The sequence below is a fragment of the Mus pahari genome, chromosome 1 (genome assembly GCF_900095145.1).
Source record: "Mus pahari chromosome 1, PAHARI_EIJ_v1.1, whole genome shotgun sequence".
Classification (NCBI taxonomy): Eukaryota; Metazoa; Chordata; class Mammalia; order Rodentia; family Muridae; genus Mus; species Mus pahari.
The window spans coordinates 53,134,753-53,157,246 of record NC_034590.1 but is presented as its reverse complement, the minus strand read 5'-3'; the positions used below and the strand labels follow the sequence as shown (position 1 = coordinate 53,157,246).

At 46.4% G+C, this 22,494-nt stretch overlaps 1 protein-coding gene across 2 annotated transcripts in view; it reads left to right on the top strand.

The window, feature by feature from the left end:
* The window catches only part of Homer2 (homer scaffold protein 2), a 98,382-nt gene extending 88,039 nt beyond the window's left edge, over positions 1-10,343 (top strand). Inside the window, exons 5-9 of one of the 2 annotated variants that reach the window (XM_029540310.1) lie at positions 1,406-1,545; positions 5,317-5,473; positions 7,665-7,775; positions 8,656-8,736; positions 9,590-10,343. In XM_029540310.1, the coding sequence (XP_029396170.1) occupies positions 1,406-1,545; positions 5,317-5,473; positions 7,665-7,775; positions 8,656-8,736; positions 9,590-9,778 (678 nt within the window). In that variant the 3' untranslated portion in view covers positions 9,779-10,343. The remainder of the gene's footprint in view (positions 1-1,405; positions 1,546-5,316; positions 5,474-7,664; positions 7,776-8,655; positions 8,737-9,589) is intronic. The other variant, XM_021199278.2, reaches the window with a different exon arrangement.
* Positions 10,344-22,494: the final 12,151 nt, after the last annotated feature.

The following is a 22,494-nucleotide window of genomic DNA, read 5'->3' as shown; positions in this document are numbered from 1 at the left end:
ACACCCTTAAAGAGAACTGATTCTTCCTCGTCCAGAAGACATCAGCTCTCAGTAGCTCTTCAGTTAGGGGGAGCAGCCCTTGACCCCCACCCTCCGTGCTACTGTTAGGGGAGCAGCCCTTGACCCCCACCCTCTGTGCTAGAGTATCCCTGGCTGAACCCTGTGCATAGCTTGTTCAGACAGCCTCAGCTGTTGGCTTTGCATCCTTTCTAATATGTAAAAAATTTAAGCATGTACTATATAATTATAGAATAGACTATATAGTGAACTTCCATGACCAGTTGTTTTATTATGGCCCCTATACCTACTCCCTACCCATGTTTTAAAGGAGTTCCAGAGTATCTGAATACATCCAAAAATATTTCTAAGAAAGAGGAATTTTGGGCCAGCGAGATGGCTCCCCAGGCAAGAGCCCTGGCCATGAACCTAGTGACCTAAATGACGTAAGATCAGTCCAAGGAACATGCGGTGGAAAAGGAGAATGGACTCCTAGAAGTCGTTCTCTGACCTTCACATACATGCACGCACACACACAAACACACACACACACACACACACACACACACACGTAAATAAAATCTTCATTTAAATTTTTAAAAAGTACCTTAAGATTTTCAACATGGAAAAGGTTTTTAAATTTTACTTTTAATGCCTTCTGCATATATTTTCCCCAGGTTTCTGTTCATGTTTTAGTTTTGTTTACGGCTTCTCCTTTATAATGCAGAAATTTAGGTTAGTCAGATTTATACACTATTGTCTCCACATGCCTCTGTTTGCCTGTGTGCCTGATGGAGGCTAAATGAGGGCTAAGATCTTACCTCAGACCAGATGAGGATCCCTCCTTGTGGCATTTTACAGAAATCGCTTCAAGATTTTCATAAGAATACTAAGCAGCTTTGACCTAGCAACCCCTCCTATCTGGCTCCTGTGTTTTTAATAAGTGTGTTGTTCTAATTCTCGTAGCCCCAGGATCTGTCCGTTGTTCCTGTTTCTGACACTCTTTCTAGATCTTCCAGGACACTGAACTCCTTAGTCTCTGTTGTTTATACCAATCCCTCTGTCAATTGTGACTTCTGTCCTGGGGTGTTTAAGGAGATATTCAAGTTTGACAGGGATTGAACATAGAAAATGGAACTTAAAGTCTGAGTTAAAAAGCTCTGAGTGGTGGCCCCAGGTATCATCTGGTCAGCAAATCACAATTTACCAATGCTGTGTGGAGTGTTCAGGGCCCTTAGGCCCTGTGATTGACTGTCTTGGTCAGCCTTTATGCTGGTTAGTCTGCACTGCATTCTGGTTCAATGAGTGGGTTTGTCCAGACTCATAAACTCATATTTTCTCATTATGCCTAATTTGCTGCCAATGTAAGGACAAGCAGTAACATGTGAAGATAATTCACTTTGGCCAGGAATCTGGGTGTGAAACCCCATCTTCCACTCAGGCATCCAGCGTCAATGGCACAGACGACGAGAAGGCTTCTCACGCGAGCCCAGCCGACACTCACCTCAAGTCTGAGAATGACAAGCTGAAGATCGCGCTGACACAGAGGTGAGGTTGCTTCAGAATGCAAGTGTGCACGTGCACGAGCGTGCACACACACACACACACACACACACACACACACACACACACGCACCCCGCTCCCTGCGCTGTGTTTCCTAAAAGCCTTTCCCACCGGGCAGGGTCCTGCTCAGAGCATGACATTCTCCCTCCCGGTCAGAGGAAGACCAATCGGCTTTCTCACCTGTCTGTTGGTATCAGTGAATGTGTACGAGCCTGTTAGTGCAGGGCACGTGTACAGGAGGTTTAATTACATGTGAGTGTGTGTGAGAACCTGCTGGATCTCTAATTGCGTTTTGCTTTTGAAAGAGGAATACTTATTTATTTATCTCTGACAAGAAAGAATCTTAAACATCTAAGAAAAGTATGTTAAGAGCCCAAGAAACAGTACTTCTTAGCTGGGCGTGGGGGGCACAAGCCTTTAATCCCAGCACTCAGGAGGCAGAGGCAGGCAGATTTCTGAGTTCGAGGCCAGCCTGGTCTACCAAGTGAGTCCAGGACAGCCAGGGCTACACAGAGAAACCCTGTCTCGAAAAACCAAAAAAAAAAAAAAAAAAAAAAAAAAAAAAAAAAGAGTACTTCTATCTGAGGAGCCCACACCCACACTCTCAGTGTGCCCTGTGCCTTTCTATTAGCCACTGTGTTTCAATAAACCCCAATTCTACTTTTAAAGAAAGCCTAAGAAATTATGAAAAGTAATATGAAATTTCACATAATCAATAATCTTCCTGTATATGAAAAAGATGGGATAGTATTTAAAGAAGAGTTTTTCCCTTATAAAATTAACTAGAACTATAAAACACGTGAGGAAACAGCTGGTGAGAAATATCCAGGGAGACAGGAAGCACTTGGAGTTGGTGTTGTTTGGAAACAGGGTCTCAGCGTGGGCAGGCCTGCAGCTCGCTCTGTACCTGAGCAGAGCTTTGAACTCCGGGTCTTCCTGTCTCTGAGTCACAAGTCGGGGATCCTAAGTGTGCATCACTCTAAAGTGATTCGGGGGGGGGGTCCCAGATAAATAGTTTACCATATAACATATTTCTTGCCTTTAAAACTTTGTATGGGGAAAGAAAGAGGGACAGCATTTATGGAGACCAGAGAGGTGATTCGACAGTTAAGGGTGCTTGCTGCTCTTACAAAGGACAAGTTTCACTGCCAAATGCCACATGGGGTGGCTCATAACTGCCTGGAATTCCAGCTGCAGGGGAACCAGCATTTTCTTTGGCCCCCCAAGAGCACCAGCATACATGCAATGTGCATGCACGTGTGCACACATACGGGCTCATGCGCAGTGCACACGCACAAATACACAAATCTTTAAAAATATTTATAGTTAACACATAGCTCTACATACTTACTACATACAGTGTGACATCAAATAAATAAAATATGTGGTGCTCAGATCAGAGTCAGCAGTTCTTCATTCACTTCAAACACAGGTGGCCTTTCACTGAAAATCATAAGAAGCTGTGTAGTTTGCAAGATACTAGTTGCTTCTGTGTGATTCTGTACATTAGCATGATTCCCCACTGCGATATCAAGAAGACTTATATTTTAGATGACAACACAAGCCATTCTGTGTTCCTGGGCCTTCAGCCCTGGCTGAGGGCTTCAGCCAGATCCCCCCCAGTCTCCTCTTCCTGTCTAGGAAGAGTCTCTCACCAGACTTCCCCACATAAGAACCATGTCCCCTCCAGGCCCATCCTGTCTAGATTTTCCCACTGGACTATTGAAACTAGGCCCAGTTAGTGCAGTGACTCCCTGCCCGAGGTCACATGGCTAAATGCAAGCCTTCCTGTCTCCCAACACTGCCTCCTTTGCATGTATCTCTGTGGGTACAGTCTCTTCAGCCAGCCCCAGCCTCAGCTGGAGCCCCCCGCACCTCCAAAGGGCTGCCGTTCACTGCCTCAGCTCAGCATCCTGGATGCTCTATGGAACTTGATTCCTGTGAGCTGACCTAGAAATCCCAGAACGCACAAGAGGCTCTCAGACCCCACCTTCTGCATCTGGATGCAGCCTCTCTCTAAGATGTTTTAGGGACAAAACTGACCAGTCTCTTCTCTTGCCAGGTGACTGTGAGGACTATTTTTGGTTGTTTAAGTCACAGTGGGATGCCCCGATGAAAATATTCCAACCCTAAAAATAAATGTTTTCAAATCCAATTCCAGTGAAAGTGAGTCTAAAGAAAAGCTGTGAAGCCATTTTCATAGATCGGCTTAATTCTTAGTCATCTCCTCTAAAAGTCATCAGATAAAGACATTTTACTGTTTGTTTGTTTGTTTGTTTGTTTAATTCAGTATGTGGCATTTAAAACAGAGAGCACACAGTTCCCTGACACATCATAGATACATGAGGCTGTAGGTAGAAAGATAACGTATTGTTCAGATATAGTTGTATATTTAAATTTTTTCTTTAAGTCTTTAGGAAAAGGACACTCCTTTTTCTTTGTATCGGCAAAATTGTTCTTTGTGTGTGGCACTTGAATGAGTATGTGCCTGTGTGCGTGCACATCCATGTACGTGTGCACATGCATATGTTCAAGCAGTACAGGGCAAAAGTCAGCATTATATGTTGTTCCTTAAGAATCATCTCCTGTGGAGATACAAAGACTGACTTCCTACATGTTTCAGTGTGTGTGGTGTATGTACATGCACCTACATGTATGTAGAGAAACCAGAGGGGGAGGTTGGTGTTTCTGTCACTTTTCACCTTATTTTTTGAGCCACAGTTTCTTGCTGAACCTGAAACTTACCATTTGTCTGGTCTGACTCTACATCCAGTTTCTGGAGTCTGCCTCTGACGCTCAGAGCCCCAGCTTTTACATGGGCACTGTGGATTTGAACTCTGACCCCTTGCTTTGACGACAACCATTCTTATCCAGTGACCCATCTTTCACCTCCTTTTTGTTGTTTTGTGTTGTTTTAGACAGGGTCTCCCAGGAACCTCGACTGTCACTTACAGAGATCCACCTGCCTCTGCCTCCCTAGTGCTGGGATTAAAGGTGTGCGCCACTGTGCCTGGCTCCTGGCTTTGCTTCGTTTGTTATGGTTTGGTTAGGTTTTTGTTTTGAGACAGGGTCTCTCACTTGACCTAGAGCTCACCCATCATCTACACTGGCCAGCCAACAAATCCACGCGATCCTCCTGCTTCTGCCTCCCAGCAGGGGTCACAAGCATACACTACTACCCCTGGACTCAGGTCCTCCTGCCCCTGTGACAAGCCCCTTACAGACTGAGCTGCCGCGCTGCCCGTCAGTAGAACTTCCCATGGGTTTGTCCTGTCCAGCTCTGATCTGTTGGCTTAAGTCACATTCAGTGCTGCAACTATCCGGTTCTAAAACAAGGGAATGAAAGCGGGGATGGTGGTGGTGGTGGTGATGTGTGTGTGTGTGTGTGTGAAGGGGAGTGAAGCCTGGTTTTCCTTTTGTTTGAAAGGCCTTCTTCACTGAGCACTGAGGTCAAAGCTGAGACAGGATACAGTGTGAGCTCTTAAGAACAGCTCTTCCCAGTTCCTCTTCTAAGGCAACTTTTAAATAAAAGGAGTGGGCAAAGTGACATGTTCACACCGGAGAGACCCCCGGTCCCTCCTGGCAGTCTGTGCAAAGAGACCCAACACAAGAGAACTGAGTGACTGGTAGAGGAGAGTTTGAACTTCCCTTGGGTGGGCCAAGGGATGGCCGGCTTCCCACGCCTCATCAGATGGAGGTGCCACGGTGTGATGGACACCACTCCTAATCTCTGTCACTGCCCCTCACCCCTCCAGTGCCGCCAATGTGAAGAAGTGGGAGATGGAGCTGCAGACCCTGCGGGAGAGCAACGCCCGGCTGACCACGGCGCTGCAGGAGTCGGCGGCTAGCGTGGAGCAGTGGAAACGGCAGTTCTCCATCTGCAGGGACGAGAATGACAGGCTCCGCAGCAAGGTGGGCCTCGGCAGCCAGTGGGACAGAGGGCCTGGCCGGCTGGAGCGGGCAGAGGAGATGGGCCACCGGAAGCTCTTGTCCCCTCTCTGCCTTCACCCCACAGGCGGGAGAGAGACATTTTTATCTCCCCCTTCAATGCCCCATCGTCCTGCCTTTCTTAGTAGGACTTCAATCATGGAAATTATTGACTTTGATTTTCTGTTGCTAAGGAAAAGATAAGTGAGCCAGAAATCCTATCAAGGGTTCCCCCATACCCCCACTAGGCTGGCCTTCTGCTGGAGGTGGACTTCCCGCTGCATCTCTGTGGCTTGGGCTCTCCAGGATAGGGAAGGGAACCCGAGGACAAATGAGAAATTGGTCCAGGAAATCTTGAGTATGTTTCCACAGAGACCCTGCTCCCGTCCAAATCATTATTTCTAAAACTGTGAATTTGGAAGCCAAAAGAGTAATGTGTTTGGAGAGGAGAAAGGTGGGTGCCAGCTGCTGAGCGACACTCTCCGTTGTGTGACACTCTCCGTTGTGTGACACTCTCTATCGTGTGACACTCTCCGCTGTCCTGCTCTGATGACTGAGGGTTTAGGCTTTATTCAGATTTTCCCTGTAACCAGCTCTAACGTCTCTCTCATCTGTTGTGCTGCAAAGCATTGAGATGGTACTGTGAGATGCTCAAGGGTGCCCGTGGAGACGTCCTCAGGTTTCTGTTTAGACCATGATGTGTGAGCCCGTTAACCCCTGAGTGTGAGCACGCAGGGCTTCAGAGAATGCTCCATAAGTACAGGATTTCAGGGGACATATTTCTTGACCCACGTGTATCCCTTGCCCTGACTAGCCCGGGCAGAGCCACTGTGGTGTGGCCCCACGTCACCACCTTCCTCGGGCACTGACTGCCCACAGAGCTGCCTCTTGTCATTTTTATTTTCCATCCCTGTGATGAGTGTGCTGACAGCCAGGGCATCAGGCCAGCTGCTGACTCTGCATGTTCCTGTCTGAACACTGGCTGATCCTGCCTGATGGAGGGAGGGATCGATTGCTCGTCCTTTTCCAGCAAAGGATGGAATTTCTCCCTCTGGTCTGAGTGTGTTAGCCAAAGGCAGCACTGAGGTATGGGCTAGCATTACCCAGAGCAGGCTCCCCGGGAGGGCGTGGACCTCCCTCAGAGGAGCTCTTCAGGAACTTGATTCCTAGGCTGGAGGTAGAAGCTGGGACTCGGTGTCAGTTGGGACAGATGGTTTAGGTCCTGGGGTTGGTGCAGCTCAGAGAAAGGCCTTATGTCAAAGACTGGCATCGTCTGAGTGTGGCAGTGCTGTGTGTCTGCTTTTGGAGGGGATATTGGCTCCACTCCCGCCCTCCACTCTGCACACACATTTTGGTTTCCAAGAACTGCTGAAGCCGGGTGTGGTGGCCCACGCCTTTAATCCCAGTACTCGGGAGGCAGAGACAGGCGGATTTCTGAGTTCGAGGCCGACCTGGTCTACAAAGTGAGTTCCAGGACAGCCAGGGCTATACAGAGAAACCCTGTCTCGAAGGGAAAAAAAAAAAAGAAATATGCTGAGCAGCTGATGATGGTGTCAGGAAACGAAGGCTCTGTTGTCACCCTGCTTGGTCATCCTTTCTGCGGGCTCAGAACCAGGAAAAGATGTAGTCCTGGGGTTTGCCCATCAGCCTTGAAGAAGACACTCCACTCACGCCACTCCCCAGCCAGGACCCTTCCATGTGGGGATCACTTGCTATTCAGTGACTGAGATATTTTTGGTTTCTCTTTGGTAGTTCCTGTACAGTGGTGCTGCTAAATTCCCTACTTGGCTATCTTAAACCCTTGAGATGAAACCAAGTAATTCAGGATATGACCAAAATGAAATAGAAGCCATTCTTGGGAAAAACAGATCAATTCAGGGGACATCTAACGTGTGATGATCCTTAAAGCAAACCCGAAACTACTTGCATGTGGTCATAAGGGAAATGCAGAAGCCCGGCACATAGGCTGGGCTTCATGACTTACCAGCCCTACTGGGATTAAGTAAGGAATCTCGAATCTCGGGCAAGCAGGGGCAAGCAGTACACAGGAACTGCATGATGTCTGTAGAGTGCTGTATCCTATGGCTTATTTGATAAGAAATCATAAACGTCATCACGGCAAGCTCGAGCTCAGTGGCTAAAGTAGCATTGTGGCCTGACTGTCCCATTCTTTAAGATCGAGGAGCTGGAAGAACAGAGCAGTGAGATAAACAGGGAGAAGGAGAAGAACACACAGCTGAAGAGGAGGATCGAGGAGCTGGAGTCAGAGGTCCGAGAGAAGGAGATGGTGAGTAAAGAGGTCTGAGCAGGGCCCCGGGTGTCCCTGGCCTAGCATGGCGACCTCTGTGATCCCTGCTCAAAGCAGGACAGGCGACCTGGGACTCTGGCAACTGCCTGGACTCCAGAGTGGAGAATCAGGGCTTGCACCACAGTTCAGTTTCCCCAGAGCCTCACAGGCTGCTTGCAGCCTTCTATTTACAGCATCCAGAGTGAACCGAGGGTGGCAGATGGAGCTCAGTAGGTAGAGTGCTTGCCTAGTATTCATAAAGGCCCGCGGTTTGATCCCTGGGACAGTGTGAATCACCATGGTGGCCCATACCTATAATCCCAGAGCTCATAGAAGCAGGAGGATCTGGAGTTCAAAGCCATCTTCATTAAAGCCAGCCTGGGATACAAGGAGATGCTATCTGGGAAAAAAAGAAAAGATTTCCCCAAAGCCCCAGCGGGTCTTAACAGATCACCAGCCTGCAGAAGCAGAGCTCCACTGTCAGGCTCATGCAACTAGACTTTCCGTTCTCAGTCATTTATATTCTGGGAGACAGGAAGTGAAGCACACAGCACTGGGACATGGGCAAGTCAAGGAAACCTCCCCAGGCCTCAGTTTTTACCATGACAAAGCAGCAATTGTAAAACTATGGGCCATTTCACAGTGCGTACAGATTTCATGTGGTGATATATCATATACTGCATGCACCCGTAGAGTCAGTCATAAGGCGCGTCAGAATAGCATCCCTCCGTTGTTATTCACGTGAGCAAGACAGGTTCCCAGAGCAGCTAGTGCACACACAAGTCGGCAGTTTTCAAGAATATGCTCTTAAAATCTCTCTCTCTCCCCTTCCAACTCCCCGCTCTCTCTGTGTGTCTTTAAAAATGTCTGTCTCCCTTAGGAGTTGAAAGATCTCCGAAAACAAGGTGAAATCATACCTCAGCTCATGTCCGAGTGTGAATATGTCTCTGAGAAGTTAGAGGTAAGGGTGTGGCTGGCCCTAACTCCTCCATTCCCTCTCATGTTCACACCTAGGGTGGTCAAGGGTGGGTTTCCGCTTACGAACTGCTCATGATGGCAGGTCAAGAGCACCCTGGGGGGCGGGGGGCTGCCCCACCAACTTACACAAAGGTTCGTGTGCTCAGCCAGAGTGTGGGTGATAGTTTCTTATTCACAGGAAACCCCTGTAGAATCACAGCCAGTAAGGAGGGGCACGGGAGTGGCCTGGGTGTCTGGACAGGGTCAGGTATAAGCCCACCTTGGCCTCTTCCAGCTCTTGCCTTTGAGTACTGACTATAGACCCACCTTCCTCATTACCATCTATAAAACGAGGGGTTTTCTTCTTCTCCTCCAATGGATTCCTCACTCCAGTCCTCTTGACTCACACAAGGGGCACTTTATTGAATTTCACAACCCCAGGACTGCATTGATAACCAGTTTCTGGGCACACATTCAAGAAAAGTCCTAGTTTTAGCACCACAGAATAAAGCTCTTCCATGGCATTGTGTCCTCCCTCACAAAGGGCGAGAGGTCATCAAGAAGTTAGGAAAGCAAGCCACGCTCACTGGCTCACTGTCCGTCTGTCCTGGCTTTGGTAAATAAACGAAAGGAGGGGGCCTCCGATTTCCGGTTCTCTGTTAGAACTTGTGATGCCCCCTTGAGCAGGACTCTGCATTCTGCATTTTTGATTGCTGCTCAGGGTGTTTAGGCCTTCTAGTCCTGCTTTAAGGAAAGCACCAGATGGCCCCCTTTCTGACTTGAGGGGTGAGCGTTTGGTCGGGGTTCAGTTGTTTTCAGTGATGCCTTCTAGAACCTTCTCCCTTTTGTCTCATCAGGCGGCCGAAAGAGACAATCAAAACTTGGAAGACAAAGTGCGGTCTCTAAAGACAGACATCGAGGAGAGTAAATACCGGCAGCGCCACCTGAAGGGGGAGCTGAAGAGCTTCCTTGAGGTGCTGGACGGAAAGATCGATGACCTCCATGACTTCCGCAGAGGACTCTCCAAGTTAGGCACAGATAACTAGGGCGGGGCGGAGTCCAGATCCCGAGTGGCAAGTGTGTGTGAGAGGTGAAATAGACATAGGACATTCTCCATTTGCTTCTGTAAATGCAGGTGCGTTCTGTCTGTCTCCAGACCAGTCGTGCCGTCCGCTCACTCCTCCAGAATAGGAAATCTCTTGCTTCTCTGGCTTCGTGAGGTCGTGGGCAACTGGAAGCTTCTGACTCAGGAATCCAGAACTTGGTCTACCTTAGCCGTTTACGCAGTCAGCACAGGGATGTTTAGATCTTCCCTTAAGGGCTGTTGCAACCCTATGAACTGGGGATGGGGGGAGTATTTTCGAATCCAAGTGTCATTATCCTTTACAACAGGCCTTTGGGCACCTTCTGCTGTGTGGCATTCAGTGTATGTGACTCTCCAGCAGGTTCTAGACCACGGGCAAGTGGAGGGAGCATCTTTTTCCCAGTATGCATTTCGTTGCTTTAGCAGATGTAGCTAACCTTTTGAAGTCGTGGCATGACATTGTCAACCACAAAGTTCACACTCAAAAACACAATTGACTTACCCAAAAAGAAATAATTGTAAAAAAACAAAAACAAAAAACAAAAACAAAAAACAAAAAACAAAAAAACGTAAAATGTTTTAAGTAAATATACTATTTGGGGTTGGAGCACATTCACAGGTACCCTTGGCCGCATGTGACCTTTGGGCTGTAGGTCAGACATACCTACTTAAAGGAACCATTTAGTGGAGACTTATCCAGAGGGAAGATAAACCAGAGGTTTTGGGGTGTGCACACTGACAGGGAATGACTAGTTCCTGCTAAGACCCATCCTCCCCTGATTTGTTATGATTGCAACAATGTTCTTTTTTGTTTGTTTGTTTCTTGTTTTGTTTTGTTTGTTTTTGTTTCTGATTTCAGAGCAGATGCTTAAGCTGTGGGAACAGAATGCAGGGAGGGTGGAGTCTGGGCACTTAATAGGTGCTTAATAAACATTCGTTCAATTAAATATATAAACAGAACTTAGTGTTTTAATCAAACCACACAGCAGAGTTCAGACCCTTGTTGAACAACACATCATCTTTGTTGTGCCGAAGTAATTCTCAGAAATGAATGCAGTTTGCTGTACTCAAACCTAGACTTGGCTCTGAGGCACAGACTGTGGCAAGATAATCATCATAGACTACTTACTCAGAGGTCCTCCTGCAGGGACCCTGGCCACCATCCTGGAGGGTATTGCCTTAGGGGCCACCTTCTCTTCCAGACAGAGAGCCTGGAGTTGGGGGCTTTCTGGATACTGGGAGAGCATGGTATAGGAGCTAGCCTGGGCTTAGAAGACAGGCTGGGCTCCCTGTACTAGGTTTGAACAATACAAAGCCATCCTACAGACCATGAGGGTGAGAGCCCCTCCGGTGGCAGCCCTTAGCCTTAGTGACAGAGACGCTCTTCCCAGGTCTGCCTTTCCTTTCCAAGTTCCTGCTAAGGAAGGCCCTGCAGCCTAAAAGCTCTCTGCTCACAGAGAACTTCTTAGCGGAACCGTTGGACATTCAGGTCCACAGACATTCCTCCTTAGGAGAGATTGCACACAGGAGGCAAGGTGTGTTAACCCCAACCCCCAACACCTCTAAATGCCTTGGGAAAGGGAAACGTTGGTTCCCTACCCATCTAAGAACCCTCTAGATGTATCCACATGGGATCAGAAATTCTTCCTCTTGAATGAGAAAACAGCCTGAGGACGGGGCTAGGGTTGGTATGTTCAAGACCCAGGCCCTGTGGTGACTTCCAAGTCCTCAGCTTTCCTTGCAGTGACTGATGGGTCACTCTGAGCAAGGAACTCAATTGGGACAAAAAAGGAAGGAAGGCTGGTGATATGGAAGGCTGAGTTCTGATAGGGGGTGACCCCATGAAGGTGGGATGTTTTATACAACAGAGTGGTCACCTCTGATGTAATTCAGCCCAGGGTGCTGCCTTTCCCCACAGCTCCCAATAGTTCTCAAGTCAGTAGCAGCTGCTACTGGTGCCCCAAGAGAACATAGACTGGGTTAGCTATGACCCAGCGTGGGCTAAGGGGAACTCTTCTTAGGCCACCCCGGACTCTTTACCTGCCAGCAGCCTGGGCACATGGCTCCCAAGAGCAGTGGACACTGGGGCTGTCAGCTCAGGCTTCAGATGAGCTTCCATCTGCAGGAGATATTCTCAGGTAGAAGAAGCTCCCTCAGCTGGCTGGAGTATGATCTGGTGACATGGCCATATGAGGACACTTGCTAAGGCTACTGAACTGGAAGTGTAGAAAGTTCTAGAAGTTATGAGCCCAGTAGGCTGGCTGTAAGACTCATGACCCCTGTTGTTAGCACTGGGGGGCTTGGCAAGTTTCTAATAGCCAGTAGGTGGGAGAAATAGAGTTTTTGTACTCTTGGATTCAAGCAGCCCCCAAACTGCCACAACCCACGACCCTAAGATACTAGGATGCCCCTGAAGAGTGATTTAGGCTCCACAGCTAAAGCCCTAAACAAACACTGAACCTCCCTTTCATCTGCTTCCTCTAAAGACATCATGATTCTTCATTTGCTTTCTTTTTAAGAACAGTCATGGCCCAGGAAGGGCCTGGAAGGTCAACAGTAGGCTGGCCCTGTCTGCAGCCTCTGGCACTATAAAAGGCAGACTCTGTACAGAGCCAACGACCCACTGAAACTGTTCCGTATCCACTCACACTAGTGAGACATACCTCCATTTTTTTCTGATGTCCAGCCCGGTCTTAGCACTGTTGTCGTGGACTCAAATCCCATGCAGATGGTGAGAGCTGTTTCCCCCCAGCAATTGTGGCCACAGAGTGCTGCCTGCAGAGCCCGGTGTCAGATGAGCTCTGGCCTTGGCATCTCTGAGACCAGCAGTCTGCACCTCACTTAGCTTGCATCCTGCAGCCATCCACATGGAACCTAAGAGGCCAAGAAAGCCTCAGAGCCCTTTAGCCGTGATCCGCATGCAGTTCTGACATGAGCTGGGGTAGGGCCATGCCTAGGAATGAGAGACCACTGGAGGGAAGGATTGGGAGAGAAGAAACAGCCCGCGCTTGACCTCCGATCATCTCCTTCCATTGCTTCTCCCCACGAGCTGTCACTTTAGACCTTAATTGGGTGAGAGAACTTGGCAGAGATGATCAACAGGAAGCGGAGGCAGAGTAGCCCAGAGTAACCCAGCTGAGGCCAGCAGAGTGGGCTCTTGGGTCTCCTGGACCTTGATCCACTGTTCTCCTATGAGCCATATTGTCACTCTCCCTTTGGTGTCCCTTAGATGCCAAGAAGATATAAATAATCCTCTGGCCTTATTAAAAGCATGTTGCAACTATATTAATTTCAGTGTGTGTCCCCAGCAAAGAACCGCCGGCAGGGACGAGGCAGAATCGTCCCCCGTATACAGTGAGATCTGCTTCCTTTAAACGATTCTGCTCTGTAGGGAATCTCTTCTGTGATCTCTGTGCTTGGAGAGGCCAGTTTGGTGGAACACTGTCTGACTTTGTATTTTTTGCTGATGACTTTAATGGAGGTACACTCACCTCCATTAAAGAGGGGAGGAAGGCCTTCGATGGCAGAGACATAAGCAGGAGCAGACAAGCCACAGTTGGGAAGGTTGCAGACCCATCCTATATGTAGAGCAGTTTGCATGCGTGACTGGCTGTCCACAGGGGGAGCTGCTCTCCAGCCTGCATGCTCCACAGACACAGCTGTAAGCAGTGTGGTGGGCGGGTGCAGGTACTGCATTTGATATGAGTGTGAGCGAGCTCATGTGCAGCCCCAAAGCATCACAAGCCGGTTTGGCAGGGGCTTGTTCTATAGACAAGACCCCTGCAGACACCAGAGGCGACTGTGAATGAGACCCAACTTAGACCTCACATGCAGCCAGATGTGTGCTTGGAAACAGGGCAGTCTGGGAGGAGCTCAAGCAACGCTGCCCTTCAGGGAGCACCAACCACTGCCCTTTGCTGGTAACTGAAGTGGGTCACTAGAAGTTACACTCGCTCAATTCTCAGGAACACCGCTGGATTTTGAAGCATTTGCAACATAAGGCAGAAGCTTTCAATTCAATATCCATACATATCTTGAATGATAGGCATGACCTAAATAGACCATGACTTCTGAATACAGAAGGCTTCCCTCAAAGAAGCAGACTATATTCTGGGGACAGTGGGTGTGACGGCATGGAGGTAGATCCCTAAATAGAAGTGTGAGCTATTTACCTGTCTTTCCCTTACTCCTTTCTAAAGAATTTAAATCCCTCTTTAAAAACAAGCCTGGCAAGAAGGTGACTTTGGTAGGAATTTTGAGCTGTATGAAATGTTCGTGTGTGTGCGTGTGTGTGTGCGCGCGCGCGCGCACGTGTGTGTGTGTGTGTGTGTGTGTGTGTGTGCGCGCGCACGTGTGCGTGCGCATGTGCATGGGCACTGGGGGAGGAAGCATCAGGAAAAACCAGAGAAACAATCAGGAGGAACTCAACTGTAACTTCATGACCAGGAGGAGTCTTTGAATATTTCTGGTGGTGATGGTGAATGTTCTGGAATCCACTTGCAAGACTTTGTGGGACTTCGGGTTTTGTATGAAGTTGTACAGGTCTCTTTGACAGTGTAGCACTTGCTGTGGAGTGACCTCTGAGCCACAGGGACCCCTGCAGAGGCCCACATGGACCACAGCAGAGTCCAGGCTTGTCCACTCCGTCAGGAGAGCAGCAGAACTGATGCCTCGCAGATGTTGGCGATGTGTCAATGCCTCTCTGTCCTGTACCAGTTTTGATAGGAAGGCCTGACTGTCACTCTGTTGTGACAGTGATGTGACATCAGGAAGATGTTTCTAACATCTCCACAAGCAAATTATTTCATGAGTCATTTTTTTTCTTTTTAAATGCTTTTTTGGAGTATAAGTAATAGATAATTTTTTAAAATGAAATTAAAGATAAAAGGAACAAAAAAAAAATCACCTATTGTCCCACCGTCTGATTGTAACCACTGTTAACCCACCCCGTGGGTCTTCAGCATCCCATCCAGTTGTAACACTGTTAACCCACGTGACTTCAGCATTCCTCTCTGATTTTAACCCTGTTTACCCCGTGGGTCTTCAGAGTCCTCACTCAGCTGCTTTTGTTTCTTTTCTATGAAATCTCCTGGTCTCATGCACACCCTTCTAATAACTCACTTGTCTCCTTTTACACTGTATCACAAATGTATTTCTCTATCAGTAAGTATGTAACTACTACTTTTGACAGCTGTGTAGGTCATTCCTTGGATAGTTAAGCTGTTTCCAGTTTTCTACTCTTATAGTCAGGACACAGTAACATGGTTCTGACATCTTTGTAAACTGTTTAGAATATTTGCTTAGACTAAATTTCTAATATTAGCCTTTTCTGATCTCCAAGACCCTGGTTCCTTTCCTTCCTAAACATGTGAGAGACTCTACTCACAGGCCCATTGATGGTCAGCTATTCAGGGCCCTAGGAAGAATTCTGGTCAGTGATGTAGCAGACATGGTATCTGAAACTCTAGCCAGTACTGGGGAGTGTGCCACGCATGACTTCAGTGTCTCTGACCCTTACCTTAGCAAATAGTAACATCCCGGGGTCAGGGCTTCGCCCAGCCTAGGTCCTTGAGTGTCTGTAGGGGACAGGTCCTCTCACCCTACTCTACCTGCCATTGACACAGACATGCAGCATGCATGGAGATAGACCTTATAGGTTTCACCACTGGGATTTCAGGGCTGATGACATACTGCAGCATAACATGGCCCTATTTTAACTAATAAGAAAGGAAGCGTGCACGTTTTTTAGGATTTTAAACATAGCACTTCAAATTACCTTTCAGAAATATGCCCCCCTCCCCCAACTATACCTCTGCTCCCAGTGTCTGTGAGCACCGCGCTCCCTCTAGCTCTGTCATTATCATAGAGGCAGGAACTAGGAAAGTTACATTTTTGTTTTTTATTAAAACTAGCAAATGAGACCTGCCTGCCTCTGCCTCCCAAGTGCTGGGATCCAAGGTGTGTGCCACAGCCTGGCTTCAGGCCTGCTTTCTTTTTTTTTTTATTATTATTTATTTATTTTACGTAAGTACACTGCAGCTGTCTTCAGACACCACAGAAGAGGGCATCAGATCTCCTTACAGATGGTTGTGAGCCACCATGTGGTTGCTGGGATTTGAACTCGGGACCTTTGGAAGAGCAGTCGGGTGCTCTTACCCACTGAGCCATCTCACCAGCCCTCAGGCCTGCTTTTTTATAAGGCCTTTAGTGGTCTCATTCATTCCTTTTGGTTTTTTTTTTTTTTCCCGAGACAGGGTTTTTCTGTGTAGTCCTGGCTGTCCTGGAACTCACTCTATAGACCAGGCTGGCCTTGAACTCAAAGATCCGCCTGCCTCTGCCTCCCGAGTGCTGGGATGAAAGGCATGTGCCACCACGCCCGGCTTCATTCATTCCTTTTTTAGAAAGGACTGCTATACAAATACTACTTGTGTGCCTGATAATCAAGAGACCAGAAGAGAGGACATCAGATTCCTGGAACTGGAGCTATGAAGGTTGTGAGCTACTGTGTGGGTGCCGGAAGTCAAACCCAAGTCTTCTGAAAGTGTAGCTAATGCTCTTAACCACTGAGCCATCTCTCCAGAACTCAGCCCCCCTTTTGTCTACTTTTTATTTTTATTTTTTGAAACAAGGTCTTAACCATATAACTGTGGCTAGCCTGGAGCTCTCTGTGTAGACCACACTAGCCTTAAATTTGTGGCAATCCTCCTGTCTCAGCCTTTTAAGAACTGGAATTACAGGCTTACTCCACCACATACAGCGGTCTCATTGATGTCAAAGTTTTTTTCATAAATATTATAGAGGTTCAAGTTCTATCATGGCTTTGAGAGAAATTCTTAATACATTAAGAAGAACTCATTTTAGTCTTTTTCCTTTATAGTTCTCTGCTGTCATGATTGTGAAAGTTTTTCCGATTCTAATCCCAGCCTACTCTGTTCATTAGTGCGCTACTCTTGTATATTCATTCCCCCCTTTCAGCTGTGGAGTCTCTGAGCTCAGCCAGGCATGGTGGAGTTCTTGTAATCCCAGTAGGAGCAGGACAATCAGTCAATCAGCTGCATAGCCTGGGCCGCAGAGACCCTGTCTCCAAACAAGCCAGCTGTAACCCCAGTACAGAGGAGGCAGAGGCAGGCAGATCTCTGTGAGTTTGAGGCCAGCTTGGTCTACGTAGTGAGTCTCAGACCAGCCAGGGTTGCACAGTGAGATCTTGTCTCTAAAACAAAATAAAACAATAAAACAAAACTACCCTTTTATGCTATTCCTAATTTATTTCTAAATTGTACCAACACTGTTTTGGGGGAAAATGACCCTTTCTCCACAGACATCAAATTGCATTTTATGTCTCCCACCCTTCTAGGTGTGTGAGCATGCCACACTTACCTGTGTGTCTGTGTACTCTAGTGCTGGAACTATACTGTTTAATAATCCTAACTTTAGGTTTAAAATCCCCACTAATGGTTTTTTTAATTTCCTAGTTTATATTCTAATATTTCCAAAAGAAATTCAGGGGCCATTTTGTAAATTTTGGAATCATTGGCAATTGGATTATATACTATTTCTATCTTACAAGAGAAGTAACATCTTTATAACTTCTTTTGTTTCACTAAATTTATAATGTTCAGTCTATTTTTTTTACAAAGGTAATTTTTCCATTATGGTTATTGCTATAAATGAGATCTTTTCCAACAATTTACAGTTATATAGGTATAACACTGCTTTGTTAATGAAAATCCTTCCCCCTTAGATTTCTGTTTGAGGACATCAAATAAATGTCACATATATTTAGACATTTTTAAAAAAACTGTAGAAAATAAAAATCTCCTATAATTAAAATTCCCTGATCCAAGATACTCAACAATTATGTAAAGCTCGCTCACTGCCTCCCTCCCCCCTCCTTCCCCCTCCCTCCCTCTCCCTCCCTCCCTCCCTCTCTCTGTCCCTCCCTCTCTTCCTTTCTCTATTTCTCCTTCTCTCTCTCTCTCTCTCTCTCTCTCTCTCTCTCACACACACACACACACACACACACACACATACACACACACAGTCTTTTATCGTTTTGACAGTTTGATACAGCCCCTCCGCCATACATATTCTTTCCTTGGAGAAGACCTTGACCATCAGGAACCATCAATCGATCTACCTCATTTTTTATCTGCCTAAAAGAGTGTGTCTGCACACAAGTCCATTTCATTGTGTCCTGTCAGTCACTGATTCTTTTACTCTAATCCTTTTGGTCTGAATTTCATTTGCCTTCCTAGTAGGCGATATCCTTGATTAGTGATGATATTTCCCAATTTTTCTCTTGCTTGCCTTCCCACACTGACCAGACCCTCTGTACCAGTGACAGAGCTGTTGTCTATGATTGTGCTAGTCTTGAACATGTATCTCCATGTATCTTCCCCTTGGTGAGGATATTTTTAGTGTCTTTACAGAAGTACACATGTGACTCTTGCTTGTATATTCAAGTCATACTCTCGTGTCTCTAGTTTGCTGGCAATTTTGCAAGCAAGGGATATTGGGATTTTAGGAAATGAATTTTTAACATCTGTTAAGCTGTTTGAATGATTTTTCTCTATCATGACGTAAGATGAGTTGGTATAGTTAAGCCCTCCCTCTGTTTCTCCAAACCCTGATGTAGTCGCAGTACATTCTTCTTTTAATATACACTTCCTTTTGAAGTTAACAGTGGTTACAAGGATTGGTTGGTCTTTGGTACATTTTCACTTTGTCTGTCTTATTTGTGCTTTCAGATTTTTCTACAAAAGTTGCCTATTGTATAATAAAATTAAGAGCTTTACAATGAGAAAAGACTCTTCTTGAGTTCAGCGGTTCCTTTTATTCTGGAATTTCATATCTTATTAATAAGATGAATAATTGTGATTTTTTTTCTGCTGTCTTTGTCAGGTGTTTTTATGTGAACTTCCTTTAAAATATATCTTGGGCCACTTTCTATCTCTTTTTCTATGCCCTGGAGTAGTTCAAATAATATTCAGAACTCCTTGCTCTCTGAAGTTTTTATAACCTGTATAAAACTGTCCAAGCCTAGTGCCTTTTGAAGAAATAATCCTTCGATAATTTTAAAACGCTCTCCATATTCATTGGTCTCTTCAAAGTCTCTTCTCATTCTGTAAGACTTTTGAAAATTTAACTTTTACTAAATGATGTTGACTTTCAGATTTTCAGGATATGCTGACGTAGGATTGTATCATTTTTCCCTTAGTGTTGTATGTCTCCACTTCCCATTTTTATTCTGATTACTTTTTCAATAATTAGTCAATTTTTATTCGTCTTTTCAAAAAACCAGCTTTGGGATTTCTGCGTATATTTCCAGATTTATCATTTTATGATTGTTGTTTTTCCCTTGCCCTTTCTACAGCTTTCCACGTTAAAGGCCATGCTGGGTTCTTGCGCAGAGACAGGCTAGTCCCTGCTGTGGGCCTGTGACCTGTCCTCTGAATATATCTGTATCCCATAAATGTGTATGTATGATGTGATTGTCATAAATAACTTATCACTTCAGATTGGAGTTCATCTTTTGCTGAGGAGATAGTTTAAATTATACTTTTAGACTTCCCAATCGTTTGTCTTTGTTGCTTTTAACTTTGTTACAGACCCTGCTTTATCACCTGTTGTCAAGGGTACGCCTGTACAACTTGTGCATTTCAGAGTTCATTAACATTTTGTTGAGACCTAATAAATTTTTAGTTTTAATAAAATACCCAGGAAGTTGGAGAAGGTATATTCTTTGAAAGCAACAATATTTGATCTATGTATATTAATTCAACCTTACTAAATATACTATTATGGACCTTTAAATTTTATTTTCTTAACTCATTAAAGACTAAGAAAGGCTTGTTCCCATGACCACTGTCTGTCTGCCCTTTTCCTATGTGCCTAACACCTTCTGCTTCTGTACCTGTTTGCCATAGAAAAATGACCCTTTTATATGTAAGAGAAAATTGTTTTCCTGAAGACTTGTGTCCCTTGGGTTTACCTGGCGTTGTTGTAATAGAGTTGTTTATGTAGAAATATGTGGCTCCGGTTCCGGCTCTGTGTGATCTCTGTTTTTAAGCTGACAGTAACCTTTGGGAAGTCCTTTGTGCCTCAAGATGTTTTGGAAATACATGATATCCTCTACATGTCCTTCTGGAGCTACGGGGGGGGGGGGGGCGTCAGTCTGGGCGGAGGCCCCCTAGCTTTGGGAGCAGAGTGGAGCTTCTTTTGAGCTTGTAAACATCTCACTTCCTGTTTAGGAGCAGCCTCTTACACGGGGATGCTTACAGGATGGAGGGTTTCTGCACACTATGACTCCTTGCCCTGCATATGCAGTTTTCATGTGGAGAGACTAGCTTTCTGAGAGAGGCAGTGAGAATGGATGCCTGTTGCCTGGATACAGGAGAAAAAAAGCCAACCTCAGCGATACATCCTACTAGAGCAGACCTTTCCAGAAGAATTTCAACAAGCTCTGCACGCAGCAGAGTCTGTGCCAGGCACAGAAGCACCTTTCCCCAAATGTGTGGGAGGTGTGGCTCCCAGCCCTCCCTCAGGAATGGAAGACATATGACCTGTGGTGCCTTCATTTTCTATTTTAAGCCCTGTTACACTAGGCTCCTGAAATTCTGGGTTTGGCCTTTCTCCCAAGGTGTGTCTTCGGTGGTCTGGGAAGGGCTTGGGAGTGAGGGTGCATGGGAAGTGAGGCTTGGGAGTGAGGGTGCATGGGAGTGAGGGTGCATGGGAAGTGAGGCATGGGAGTGAGGGTGCATGGGAAGTGAGGCTTGGGAGTGAGGGTGCATGGGAAGAAACACAGGTGTGCTGTGACACAGCAGCAGGCCTTTAGAGTCAGCTGATGGACACTGTTTCTCAACAGTTTCTCCTTCCCGGGCTTATCTGGTCTCTGACTGTTCCTTTACTTCTCCTGGTTTGTGTTTATTGGGTTTCCCGTGCTCTGATGCTCAGTCCAAGATCTTTCCCCTAAGATCATTCCTTCCCTGCAGCCTGGAGGTGTACCCAAGCCATTTTCATGGACCTTCTGCACTCTGCATACTGCCTTGAGGGTGTTCACACTGCCCCACCTACATTGCAAGGCTGGCCCTTCCTGGGGCTTCACCTGAGATGCAGGCCTGTGCTTAGCACATCTCCTCTCTCCCAGGGCTGCTGTGGTCTCGACATCCCTGCCTGCTTGCTGGTCCCCTCTCTCCATAATCTCCATTTCCTGGCTGTTCTTACACAAAACTGCCAGTTTACAAAACCCTGAGTAAATCGTCTTCCAGACCCAGCTCTTCTACCCCATAAGCTCATGCTGGAAGGCCTGGATGCTGCATTTTCTCTGTGTCCTTTATTCATGCAGCTCCTGAATCTTAGAATGCTCTCTGTTCAGTCCCACAGGCTAAAGGTCCCATGAAATCCAACCACTCCCACGGGCTTCTTACCTTCTGAATAACTCTTACCATGTATAGTAGGAGTTTGTTTTGTTTAGACAGGTTTGAGTATCCCAGGCTGGTCTTGACTTCTGTCCTCTCACTTTTGTGGGTAGTGTTAGTATTCTTTTAGTATTAATCCTCTATGTTTTTGTAAGGTGGACCTCACATATCACAGCCTGTGTGGAGGCTGGAAGACAGCTTGCAGCAGTTGCTTCTTTCCTACCACCACGTTAAATCCAAGATCAAGGAGAAAACAAATCCATGACTATCCTGTTAAAGCACGATGTACTTGGGGGTGCGTCTCACTCTAAGTCAGGGTTTGAGAGAGTAGCCCCTGCCCTCCTCTTGAGGTCCTTTTTATAGAAAAGAGAAGGTGTTCACAGGGTCAAGAGTTGGCTGTTACACATCATTGGAAAGATGCCATGAGAGGGAAGGAACAAGGCATATAATATAATATAATATAATATAATATAATATAATATAATATAATGTAAATGGGGTTGAGAGTTTAGTGTAGGTTGAAAATGATGCAGTTTAGATCAGATTTAAGAAACAGAATCTCAGCCAGGCGTGGTGGCGCATGCCTTTAATCCCAGCACTTGGGAGGCAGAGGCAGGCGGATTTCTGAGTTCGAGGCTAGCCTAGTCTACAGAGTCAGTTCCAGGACAGCCAGGGCTATACAGAGAAACCCTGACTCAAAAAAAACCAAAAAAAAAAAAAAAAAAAGAAAAGAAAAGAAACAGGAACTCAGTGGCAAATAGGAACTTTAACTTGCAAGGACTTAACACAGGTACTTACTCCTTTAACTACAGAAACCTTAACCTACACAGGACACACAGAAACTTCTTTTTCAATGTCTGAACTGCAACACCTTTTTCCTGCTTTGGTCTCACACATGGCTCCAGGGATGAGCTCAGGCTGACAAGCTTGGTGGCATGTGTCTTTATTCATTGAGCCATCTAACCTGGTCTGATGTTAAAACTTAATGGGTATGTTTGTATGTGTGCCTGTGAATATATGTGCATCATGTGCATACAAGTGGCCACGGAAGCCAGAAGAGGGTGTCAGATCCCCCGGAGTCAGATTGACAGCAGGTTGTGAGCCACACAATCCAGGTCGCCTGCAACAACAGGTGCTCTTCCTCCCTGAGCCATCCGTAAGTACTCAGATGTCAGAGCCTGTTAGAATGGTCTCAGCCGCTGCTCTCTGGGTCATCAGCCCACTGCCTGGCAATGTCTTCTACCTGTGACTATTAAAAGGC